The 13,139-nt window shown below is 47.6% G+C and overlaps 1 protein-coding gene across 1 annotated transcript in view; it reads left to right on the top strand.

Annotated features, from left to right (window-relative positions):
• Positions 1-220: 220 nt before the first annotated feature.
• The window catches only part of LOC146805456 (ADP/ATP translocase 3), a 51,938-nt gene continuing 39,019 nt past the window's right edge, over positions 221-13,139 (top strand). The window contains exons 1-2 of the mRNA XM_085622688.1: positions 221-474; positions 6,313-6,799. Of these exons, the coding sequence (XP_085478814.1) occupies positions 364-474; positions 6,313-6,799 (598 nt within the window). The 5' untranslated portion in view covers positions 221-363. The remainder of the gene's footprint in view (positions 475-6,312; positions 6,800-13,139) is intronic.

Raw genomic sequence — 13,139 nt, 5'->3', positions numbered from 1 at the left:
TATAGGGTCACTGGAAAGTGCACAAGGTTGTCCCTGTCCCCCCCCCCCCCGAATGTTAGTGTCTCCTACGCCGCTGGTACCCAACCGGGCCCGCCTGCCCTCGGATTCTTTTCCAGGCTCAATCACAGGATCCGGCGTCTTATTCTGCTGGATTTAACAAGGCGGGGGACGCGGCTCTCGGAGCGACCAATGGTTGGCGAAGGGTGGGGCTAGGAGCCTCTGGATTTAACTGTCGTGCCTGCAGCGTGAACTCCTTTTAGCGAGCTGCAGAAACGCCTGTGCATCATCTGAGCACCGTGGGCTGAGGCAAGCTCGCCCTCCCTTTGACCTGCGCATCCAGCAGCCCAGTGCATCCCCGTCGCCATGGCTGACCAGGCGCTTTCATTCGCTAAGGATTTTCTGGCCGGTGGCGTCGCCGCCGCCATATCCAAGACGGCCGTGGCCCCCATCGAGAGGGTGAAGTTGCTGCTGCAGGTACACATTTGGGTGCTGAGGCGGGGTGGGTTAGTTAAGCAGTCGTTGGGTTTTACACCATGTCAGACGCCCCCTCTTGACCCGACGGTCTTTGCACGACCTAAGGCAATGTGTGCGTCACAGCCTGCATGAGTGTTTGGGGGGAGGGGGCTTCAGTGGTGAAAGGTCTACCTGGCCCGAGGGTTGGGGCTTCTGCAGGGAGCCCCCTGTGGGCTGAGATTCGGTGGAGCTCGCTGGTTATGCTCTCCTTGGGTTTACACGGTGACCGCCCCCTCGCTGACCCTCCGACGGTTTGTGCAGGACCCAAGGCCAGAAGGTGTGCGTCGCAACATACGTGAGTATGGTTTGGGGGTGTCAGTGGGGAAAGGTCTGTCTGACCTGAGTGCTTGGGCTGCATTTCTGCGTCACGCATTGGAATTTGTTTTGGGACGCATTACGTAACGCTGGCTTAAGTGCGGGGTGTCCTTCAGCCGTGCGCCCGCAGGATGCCGCAGTGCCCCCTAGAGCAGCGCATCACCTCACAGTGCGGGTCCGAACTACCCGACCCTGGCTCTGCGCCCTCGTGACAGCCCGTGCTTACCCTGCGGCTCATTAATTTATGAATAATGAATTACATACTTGCCAGCTCTCTCTTTACCCCCGATCCCAGGGTGATTATTCATCGCGTAGTCCAATGTAGGTCAATAGAAGACTTAAATACGTCTCCTGCCGCGTGGGCAGATCACGGCGCATTCGATTACTCTTTCTCCCCCCCCTCCCCCCCGTGTGCTGGTGGGGAGTGGAAGTGGTTGGTGGAGATGACTAGTTGCATGGCAGTGTGGTTAAGTAATACAAACTTGCGGAAATGCTTTTAAAAAGGAAGAGCCTAATGGAGACAGGATCACCTGCATTTGTTCGGAATGGCAACTGTTACGCATCACGCTTCGTTCACTGGTGCGCAGTGCACCTTTCTGTTTGACTCCTAACGCTTGCGTCAAAGCTCACCGTACTGTTTTTCAAAATGTCTGCCTGCAGCGTGTCTTCCCCCTCCTGACACTGCGCAGAAATGTATCCGCGACCAAAAAGTCATTTTCCTCCCACCACCAGATAGCAGGACTTCCTTTTATTTCTTCCAGACTTTTATCGGCCTGCGCAGTTACCCTCGTTTAGCGTGTAATTTCTATTTTACTGGACCACGAGTTGGGATGAGATGCCCATTTAAGACAAAATCGTGAACTTCAGTGCATACCTGTCAACTTATTAAATCCCGAGTGAGGGTGATGTCATATGTTTAAGACGACAATCCTATTAATTAAATGGAGGGGGAAAAATCCCTAATTGGACGGCTATGCTGGGCTGGCAAGGCAACGTCCTTACAGAAGTCTAATGAGCACGTTACATTTCTGGAGGGTGGACAAAGAATAAAAGCTGATTACAAGCAAATTCGAGTAAGGTGTTTTGAAACATCTAACACAATTTCGATAATTAGTTAATGAGGATTTTAGGTGCTTGTAACCTGTTCTTACAGGCCCAAGACTTGGTAGTTTTTGCTGACTTATATTTTCTTTCTCCACGCACAATTGATTTGCTGAACGTGCATTTTTTTTTCTTTTGTAATTCTAATACCACTGGAACACTTTTGATGTGTCCGTGCAAAATCGACGGGCATGCTTTTTCTTTTTTTCATAGAGTAAAATAACGTATTGCTCTTGTTCTGTTAGCATGATTCCCCCCCCCCCCCCCCCGTGTATTTATAACCCAGATTCTGAATTGAAAGAGACGCTTTAAATGCCCGTGAGTACGAAGAAAGCCAAACAATACTAAAATAAACACAGAAATCCGTGTGCAATGTTGACTTTAGGTTCACCAACGACCTCTTCTGAGACCTGCCCACCAGTTTGGACCGCGCTATCCAGCCGGCCATTGTTCCGGTAGTTTTGCAGCAGGGTCACGTGCCTCATTTACTTATTATCCCATCTGTGTACTCCTGGCCGTGAGGCGGATGGGGTCGGATGCCTCATGGGCCATTAATCATATAACTCACAAGATGATGGACGGAATGTTGCACATTGGCAAAACATTCACCCCCAGTCACAGATCTGGGTTTAATCCATCGTTATTTTGCTCACCACGCCACTCTGTGACCCTGTGCTTCATGGGAACAGTCCAGCCCGAACTGCCAAGCCCGGTCTCCCTGGACCGGAATCAGTCAGAAACCGGTCCTAGGATGCTTGTTTCCAGTCCAGGGAGGAGGACCTGGCTTGGCAGTTCGGGCTGGACTGTTCCCATGAGGCACAGGGTCAAGACTGATTTGCATATGGCTGGGTTCAAACTGGAATGGCAAGGTGAGCAAAAAAACGATGTATTTAAGCCCAGATCTCTGTACTCGGGTGAATGTATGACATTGTTCTGCATTCTGTCCAACTGTTTTTGCATTAATCAGAACTGGCACTGGTGGGGAACGTGCAGTACCGAGCAACTCTGCTGTTATCTGCTACAGTATCTTTCGGAAAAGTGTCATGCTGGACCGTAGCTGACTGCGATTTTCAGATGTAGTGCTGATACGGTCAAAGTTAGGCACATTTAAAACACTTTTCAGTGGAAAGTGCAGAAACCATAACTATACAGTAGCAAATTGGCTACCTGTCAGGCATGTCTGAGCTGATTTGCAAAAACGCAAATTCAGCAACAGTAGGACACCTCTCCAATGAAGCGGTAATTGCAATTCGCCCCTAGACAGGAAGGGACCTGTTTCTATGTGTCAGCTGCTGACCAATCTCTCTCCTAAATTGCGGTATTAAAATACTCGCAAGCATACTGGCGTCGTATTTAAAGACTGTACTCTCTTCCCTCGTTCACAGTTCACAAGCTGGTTTCGTACCGGGCTGTTCCTCCAGGAACAATTTTCGTATCGTGGCACATACCCTTTGGTCTGCTTGAGACCTCCTGGAGGAAGTAGTGGCTCTATCTCTGGACGCTGACAAGGCCATCGACCTCTGGGTGGGGGTGCCTTTTTGCTACCATGAAACTGTTCGGACTGGGAGACCAGTTAATCTCCAAGATATGATTGCTGTGGGATTGCCTAATAGCCCAGGTCAACTGTGAAGGGTTTGTGTCTGACCACTTCCAAATTAGGAGGGGCACACGCCAAGGCTGCCCACTTTCTCCACTCCTCTTCCTATTGGTAATAGAGCCTTTGGCCTCCACTATCCGCCACTCCCTCCATATAACCGGTATCCCCATCACAGACCACCTCTCCAAAATCTACCTCTATGCTGATGACATCCTGCTTGACTTATGAGACCTTGGCAACTCTCTCCCAGCACTGCTGGAAATCAACAACTTAGCGTCCTTGTCTGGATACAAGGTGAACTGGGACAAGAGTGAAGCCCTCCCACTGTCTAGCTGTACCATGATCGCAGCGATCCATGCATTTCCCTTCAGTTGTAAATCCTCCCAGCTGAAATATCAGGACACCCTGGTCAATAGGGGCCTGACCGAAATGGTCACAAGCAACCTGACCCCACTCATAACGCAGATGAAATTGGACTTTGCTAAATGGTCCCTATTGGGTTTCTCAATGTGGGGAAGGGCGCAGGCAGTATGTATGGTCACTTTGCCTGGGCCTGCTGTTGGTGGAGCACTACTCTCTGGTCCTGCACCATTCCCAACTCGCCTTTCTAATGCCGGGCATATCTGATTCCTCCCCCCCCCCCCCCCCCCCCCCCTTCCCCCATCATGGCTTTGCACTGAACGATCACTTCTCTCTGGCAGCGATGGGCTTGGACCTCTTTATGGGACCCATGCCCCACAACCATCCCACCCCTTAACTGATTTGCAGTCAACAGTAGGTAGCTCCAAATACAATCTTCTCATCAGCCAGGCTAGCTTGAATCCAGTCCCAGGCTGGCCTAGGGGTGAATGTTTCACTGTTCAGCATTCCGTCCATCACCTTTGTTTTGCAAATCTACTCTTACGCACATTAATAGTTATAGTTGGAAAACGTGAACTTCAGGACAATCCTTCTAAGTCCCTGTCCTGATAGGATAATTTCAAAAGCACATATGGTACGGTCGAAATGGTTTATGGCACAGAATTGGGGATTGGATGATCCATACACCACAAATGTCCTTGCATACATGGACTAACGGGTTACAGCTTATCATTGTTACCATATTATCAATATTAATATCATTACGATCAAAATTAATCTATTAATATCATTATCAATACTATTAATAGCTATCAATATTAATAGAAATGTTAATATTATTGGTAATAATTAATATATTATTTAGCACTAGCCGGACCCGAAGGTATCGAGTGCTTTACATGTTATGTGTTAACTTTTTACAAGAGGTACATGAGGGGATTTATGAGTCATAGTTGAGCAATACAGCATTGAGTGGTTATAAAGTCATAACGCAAGGAGGCATTGAAGAACGGCATTAGGGACAGAATATAAAGATGATGCGCTGTGGCTTCCCGTACGCTGTTAAATGTATATAGATATTTAGGTGTCTCATGTGTCTGCATCACTAGGGTGGAGGGTGTAACCAGAAATCAAGGTAACCCACTATCTCAATAGATAATGGGACACCATAAAAACTATACCTCGTGCTTACGTGACACCTACTTTTGATAGCTGTAAATTATAAATGACAACTCTTTACCCCCACTTAAACTTTAGCTGAGACTCGGTGGCAGTTTTTTCCCCACCTTTGCTCCACCCCCAACATATATTGAAACATAATTTAAGCACATGCATTTATTTGCTTGCATAATACTTGAAAATACACAACTTTGCAAAGAACAGTTCAGTTAAAACAGATCACATGGGTGCTCTTCCTTTTTCTCTCCTACAATTATTGGCCCAACCCCCTTGGTCTATTAAATCTGCCACCCACCCTTTGCTTAAGCCACCCCTCCCATTTTTTCCCCTTTTCATTGTAGTGCTTACCCCAGTGTTGTATCATTAAAGCGGCAAGTGCATGCAATGCTTTATCTGCTTGACTGTGAAGCTGTGCTCCTTGATGGATTTAAAACTAAAATGTGCTGTGCTTTAAAGGGTGAGTTGTCCATAGAATACCCCAGATCTCCAATTCAAATAAAATATGCACAATAACTTCCTGCTTCCTTGTGCATGTTGATGGCTGCTCTCAGCTGCTGGCATGCAACATCATGGATCTGTGCTTGAAGCTTAACCTAGTAATGGCCACAGGTACTGAGTTACTGGACCCCTGTGGTGCATTGATCCATTTATTTGTGTACCAAGAATAATGCATGAATATCTGTGGCCATTCATTTAAATTTGAAGCTTTTATCTGGTAAAACCAGAATGTTGGAGATCTTGGTGATAACCACAACAATCTTTTAGTCTTCCTAAAACCATGCATGAGCTGTCGCTTGAGACCAATTATTTTCTGATCGTGGACTTAGAACCTTACCGTTGGTTGGTTTTTAAACTCTTACTTTCTAGCTTTCTTATTGGTCAGCTGCTTTAGGCTTCCCTCTTCGTGTGTTTGTCTCCCTCTGGAGCATTGATGCATTGTGTCCCTCCACTGCCCGTTGTTTATTTTCCCTAGGCACTACTTTTTTCTATGTGTTTAAGCACCCTATTACAGTGAGTCTTTTTCAGCTATATGTCAACTCTCCCTTCCCATCCTGTCTCCTCACCCCCCTCCATGCCAACCCCCTTCCTCCCACTGTTTGTGGAGCCACGCTGCTCTACTAAAACCATTCACCAACCAATACTTTGCGTAGCTGAGAGCTATTGGCTTTGCTAATGCATGTTTATGCTACTGGACCGTGTTACCTAAATTTGTATTTATTGGTGAAACGTGATTTTTATCTTTCTAGGTACAACATGCCAGCCAGCAAATTTCTGTCGATAAACAGTACAAAGGTATCATGGACTGTGTTGTCCGTATCCCTAAAGAACAAGGCTTCGTTTCTTTCTGGCGTGGGAACCTGGCAAATGTTATCCGATATTTTCCTACGCAGGCGCTTAACTTCGCCTTCAAGGATAAGTACAAGCAGATCTTCTTAGGAGGAATAGACAAGCATACACAGTTCTGGAAGTATTTTGCTGGAAATCTGGCTTCTGGTGGTGCAGCAGGAGCCACATCTCTGTGTTTTGTTTACCCGTTGGATTTTGCCAGAACACGTTTGGGTGCTGATGTTGGTAAAGCTGGGGCTGACCGACAATTCAAAGGGCTCGGTGACTGTCTTGTGAAAATCACAAAGTCGGATGGGCTACGAGGCTTGTATCAAGGCTTCAATGTGTCTGTGCAGGGCATCATTATCTACAGAGCTGCCTACTTTGGTGTTTATGATACAGCAAAAGGTAAGTGTCTTTCAGATCATCTGACAATAAAGTAAGTTAATTTACCAAGATGGTGGTAAATACTGTACAGTCTAATTTAACGAAGGTTGGTTTGGTCAAATTTTTTGAATATCCTTGTTCGTCTTGAATGCACTTACAAATGAGGGGTATTGATCACATGTTTACCGCTAACTGTAAATCTTTGTTGCACTGAGTCAATTATCCTGCACCAAAGGGATGTTTTAACAGTAGACCAGTTAATAATCAATCTGTGGCGGAAATTATCTTACATCTTGATCCTGTGGCATAAAGTCTATGCAGAAAGCATGTCTGAAACTTTAAAGGTGTTATGTTGAGTCCCAGTGTGAGCTACCTCCGGCACCAAATACTAGGTGACAATCTTGCTGCAGGAAATCCTGGTGAGCTCCTCAGTTTTGAGGACAAAGGAGTATACCAGTTTTGAGGCTTTCTCATAGTGCCGTCCTTGAAGTCATTCTAATTGTTGCGCATCAGCAGTACAGCTTTGGGAGAAAGGACTACATGGCTACTACTTTGCTCCAGGAGAATTTAATCCACTTTAAACTTTTTTCTTTCTTTCTCTGAGGCTACACTTTTTGGAGTTTTTTTGCTCAACTTTGTTAGGATCTTGTCTTGAGTATCTCGTGTGGCTACCCAGTAACTTGAATAAGGAGAGCAAGATGGCATGCTGATTAGATTAATTCCCGTTGTGGAGCCGTTTTCCTCTTCTCTGTGCAGGTGGCCTAGTTCGGTTATTTTCACCAGAGCAATGAATTCAAAACTTCAGTCTTGGGTTCACATAGCATGGGTGTTTTTCTGGTCATACCAGTCCTTTATCCGGGTATGAATTGCCTAAAAATTGCTTTTGTATTTTTCAGATGCGTCCGATTTGTTTTAAAGCAAATGTATAGTTTGTTGTTGTGACTAAAAATGGGGGTGGGGATGCCTGGGCCCAGTTTGAAGAACTGCTTGCCCTTTGCCTTAAAGTCTGGTAAAACCGACAGTAGCCTACTATTGACCATCCTGTTCTTCTTTTCAGCTGACTGTCATTTGTGGACCATAGTCAAGTCAGATAGCGTTAGTTCAGGGAACGTTCTATCATGTTGAGAGGAATTGAGCATTCCATGCATTTGACTTAGTCTAGTAACTTCCTATGTACGAGACTTTCTCCGCCCAGTACCAGAATTTTCTACAATTGGTGTGAAGCAAGGAATCTCTTATTTGACAGGTTTGGTTTTTCTTCCTTTGTGTTTGTGTGCAAGGTGTTTACACTGCGGGTTGGAAAAATCCTTAACCAATAAAACACATACTTAAAATTGGACATTTTGCTGCAAATATGTTAAGCTGTTAACTTCTAGCACCATATGTATTCTAAAAAAACCAATACAAATGTTAAAAAAAAAAGCCTGTTGGGATGGTAAATCTTACTTTAATTACTTTCTCCCTTTCACATAAACAAAACTGCAAAATGATTACCTTTAGTGAAACCTTACACAATAGGTCAACCTGTTCTGTTGAATGCCTTTGACACTCTAGGGGAGGGTCACAATGGAACTGGAGGTATGTAATAAAGTCCAGACACTGGTTTGAGTTCTAAAGTAAGAGGTTTTAATTAATCCACCTCAACCATTGTAGACCTGAGCCAACTGACTAAAGTAGAACCCCACACGCTCCATGCTGGAACATAGAGCCAAGCCACATCACACTTCTTCCTCTTTACAATTTGAAATATAATTACAGAAGAAATAACATATACAAGTACATATGACGTACAAATTTGTAGAGTTCACAAACCTTTCCTCCCAACTAAACAACAAAATTAACTCCTTTCAAAATCTTTGAGAGAAATTGGAATCTTGCAAGATCTAATGCTTTTGCATATGGGTTCCAATAATTCCTTCGGAATTCCTTTTCCGAAGAAGATCCACTTGAACTTTCTTCTCCACCTGCATCACCACTTCTTGACTCAACACGGACTACACAGCTATGATTCCAAATGCGACCATTATTTGTGATCACAGCACATTTGAACAACTTCACCAGTCTTTTCATCTGTGAACTTAGACCAGTTTAAACAGCCTAATGGCGCTTTAATCTTAACTCTGTCTCCCACTTTAAATTCGACTGACTGCCGGTTTATCAGAGTCCACATAAATCTTCAGTTTCCTTTGCAGAGCCAATTTTTTATTTCTCCACTGACCAATTTCATTTTTTTTAAGTCCTTTATCCATAATCATCCAGCCAGGACAGATGATGGTATTGGTGGATCTTCCTTTGAATAACTCAAAAGGAGTCTTCCCTGTTGAGGAGTGAGGTGTGCACCTGTAAGCTGTAATCCTATTTTGCAACTCATCCCTCCAATTCAAATTGCTGACCCTTGCCAGCTATATACTTTCGTTCAAGGTTTTGTTTAATTTTTCTACTGCACCATTGCACTCGGGATAAAGAAGTCCTCTTATGTTTAATTCCACACTTTGCTAAATATTCCTCCATTTCACAAGAACAAAATTTAAGAACCATTTTCCGATCACAAAGAACCAGGAAAACTATCTCGCTTAAAAATTGCATCTAGAAACTTAATTAGACTGAGTAGTGATGTTACGCACTGAACTCACTTCAATCCAACGTGAGTATAGATCTAGTAAAACAATCAAATACGGAGTTTGATGTTCACCATGAAGAGGTCCAACAATATGAATGGCTTTTTCATCACAAGGACACATGGGTAATCTCCTACAATCCTTACCTCCCCTAATTGTCCAGAGAGATTATTTTTAATCCTGCTAGGGGTGACAGGAATAAAATTGAATACAGTCCCCTCCTAGGCAGTCTTAAGTGTTTGTCTGCACTTTGTGGTCCCTTCTTTAGGGAATAATTCTCCTTGGTTTTGTCTTCACTATTTGTGTTTTTCGTTGACACTGTCCGTCTCTCTGCAACCTCACCACTATATACTTCATTCTAAAAAACATTGCGCTCCGCCCACTGTTGGTCTGCACGGGGGCGTTTGACGCGGCCCAATGATGAAGCATGACACTGCAAAGTGTGTGAGGGCAGTATTATAATAATGTTTTTTTCCTTCTTGCTACACCTCTGGGCTTTAGATAGTGAAGGATAAAATCGTTTCCTTGTCATCATCTTATTGCTTTGTAAATAAATAATCTTTTGTAGTTCTTCTCTGTGCAGTGAGTTTCGTCGTTTGATAGGGGAGTCAGAGAAGGCTCTTGTTCTCCCTAGTCTCTCTTTTGTGATATTATAATCTCCTACAAACCATGGGAGATTGTCTGGGCTTAAAAATCTTGTCGCTCAAGGAACAGGGAATACAATCGCGCACAACTCGTTCCACCATGAGATCCAGACCAGACCATCAAAAGTCTTGTCTAATTCGTTCTTTTGTTTTACAAATCCCCATGTGTCCTTCATGAGCCATTTTTACAATGCTGTCTCTCAGACTAACAGGAGCAACAAACCTTGTCCCCTCTTGTAAGAATGTCATTATTAATGGCCAACTCATCACACACCAACGACCAAGGTTTTTAAAGCCCGCTACCTTTATCTTGTGAAATCGTATCCATCACCCTCAACATTTCATTGTCCTTTATCGCTTCCTTCCATTCATGTTCCTTAATGACACCCAAAGTGATTTCACACACTTTCACATCAAACTCATCCACCAGATCATCTGCTCCCTTTTCATCTTCAACTTCCACACTGTCTACCAAGCGAGCGAGACCATCAGCTGAAACACTAGTTGCTCCTGGAATATACTCCAGGAATTTGATTTTGTTATGAAGTGAAATCGCCCATCTCCTGATCTGGATGAAATTGCGTCCAAACCCTTTTTCTCAAATCTCTCTAAGAGGTTTGTGATCAGACCTGACAAAAAATGTTGTACCCCACACACTACCTGTATTCAATGCCCAGAAAATGGCAAGCGCCTCTTACTCAATGACCGAGTAGTTAACCTCCGCCTCTCTTAGACATTGTTGGAGGGAGGACCACCGGGGAGACTATTCCGGGGCACCTTCCTACCACACAAGTATAGCCGAGCGCCGCTGAGAAGCCCCTGCAGGGAGGTCCTTCTCCTATGATCGTACTAGGCCCAGTAACACCACCACACAGGACTCCATATCGGTTGCTTGACTTGGTTCTTTATCAAAAAAGTAGTACGTTCAATATTTACAGTGGGATCGAGGGATCCAGTAAGAGTCTCAATGTCTCGAAAGGAATAGGGTAGCGGGACAGTCTCAGTACCAATCAGGTACGGGGGAGGGGGCTCTGTGCCAGACCTTGGATGCTGTCTCAGAGCGGCTTGGACGAGGAGAGCCGCGACTGCGTCAGGGCTCGGGTGGTAGTTCCGCTTGGGTCGAGCCGCGACAGTCAGCAGGGCTCCGGTGGTAGGTCCGCTTCGGTCGAGTCGCGACTAGGTCAGCTGGGCTCTGATGGCAAGTTCACAAGGTCGGGCCGCGACGGCGTCAGCAGGGCCCCAAAGGTTCGTGAAGGTCTTGTAAGTACGATGGAGCCGCAACGTCGTCAGCAGGTAGTTTCAGGCAGAGTCTTCCTCCGTAGGGTCAGCCGCGATCCGATCAGCAGGGCTCTTGACTCCAGGATACAACTACTGTCCTGTTGTCTGGTCGCCCCAGATATAGGACCGGAGCCCTTTGATGTCCTGACCCTTGCGCCCGGAGGGGCGGAGAAGCCGGGTAGGGAGCGGCCAGACGCCCAGCAGGAAAGGCGCCAGGCCCCAGAGAGCTGTGGAGCGATGGCACCTAGGTGTGGAAGGACGGTTGGGGGTCCCATCGATACTGCCCTCCGCCGGGAGTGGGAAGGGTTCACGTGGTATCCCCCGGGCCAGGGGTTGGCGCCTCAATGTCGGGCCTCGCTGGGACAGAGGCCGGGTGAAGCAGGGTCACGCAGGTGGTCACGTGGAGTGACGTATAGTCCAAAAGGGAGGAGCCCCGAGGTGCATGGGACCTTGTGCGGCTTAGCGCGGGGAAACGGGACCACACCACGAGGCCGGCTCCCACATGTGTTCCCCCCCCCCCCCCCCCAGCTGAAGGCAGGGAGAGTCACCCATCTCCTTGGGGGTTCTCCTCGCCAAGGCGGAAGAATCGGGACAGGCCGTCAGCATTGGCGTGGTCGTTGCCGGGCCGGTGTTCAACAGTGAAGTCCATCCCTTGCAGCGAGATGGACCAGCGCAACAGCTTGGGGTTCTCGCCCCGCATTTGCATGAGCCACCGCAAGGGCCGGTGGTCAGTTTGGACCTTGAAGTGGGTGCCGAACAGGTAGGGCCGGAGCTTCTTGAGAGCCCATACCACGGCGAAGGCCTCCCGCTCGATGGTGCTCCACCTCTGTTCTCGCGGCAGCAGTCGGCGGCTGATAAAGGCCACAGGTCGGTCGAGGCCCTTGGTGTCCACCTGGGAGAGGACCGCCCCGATTCCGTACTCCGAGGCATCGGTCTGGACTACAAATTCCTTGCTGTAGTCAGGGGCCTGTAGCACAGGGGCAGCGCACATGGCCGCCTTGAGAGCATCAAAAGCGGTCTGACAGCGGGGCGTCCAGTGCACCGCCTTGGGCTGTTTCTTTGAAGTGAGCTCCGTGAGAGGGCCCACAATGCTGCCATAATCCTTGATGAATAGTCGGTAGTAGCCTGTGAGGCCTAGGAAGGCCCGGACAGCGGTTTGGGTTGCGGGGGGCTCCCACGCCTGGATGGCGTCTACTTTTAACTGGAGGGGCGCCACCTGGCCACTCCCCACCTGGTGGCCCAGATAGGTCACAGATCCTTGACCGATCTGGCATTTACTGGCCTTAATGGTGAGCCCGGCTCTTTGGAGAGCGGCCAGGACTTCCCCGAGGTGTCCTAAGTGCGCGGCCCAGTGGTCGCTGAAGACGGCAATGTCGTCGAGGTAGGCCGCGCTGAAGGCTTCTAGTCCGGCCAGGACCTTGTTTACTAGCCTCTGAAAGGTCGCTGGGGCGTTCTTCTTACCGAAGGGCATTACCTGAAAGTGGTAGTGCCCATTGGGGGTGGAAAAGGCGGATCGTTCCTGGGCGCCGGGAGTGAGCTTGATCTGCCAGTACCCAGCGGTGAGATCAAAGGTGCTTAGGTAGTGGGCGGCCCCTAGGCGATAGATCAGCTCGTCGGCTCGTGGCAAGGGGTGGGCATCGGTCTTGGTGACTGCGTTCAGGCCCCGGTAGTCGACACAGAATCTGAGTTCGGGGGCCGTGCGGGGGGCGGCGGCCTTTGGCACCAAGACTACCGGGCTGGCCCACGGGCTGTCGGAAGGCTCGATGACTCCGAGGGCGAGCATCTTGGCGACCTCTGTCTGTATGCAGGTTCGGACTCGGT

The sequence above is a fragment of the Triturus cristatus genome, chromosome 8 (genome assembly GCF_964204655.1).
Source record: "Triturus cristatus chromosome 8, aTriCri1.1, whole genome shotgun sequence".
NCBI lineage: Eukaryota > Metazoa > Chordata > Amphibia > Caudata > Salamandridae > Triturus > Triturus cristatus.
This window is presented reverse-complemented; position numbering and strand designations above follow the sequence as displayed.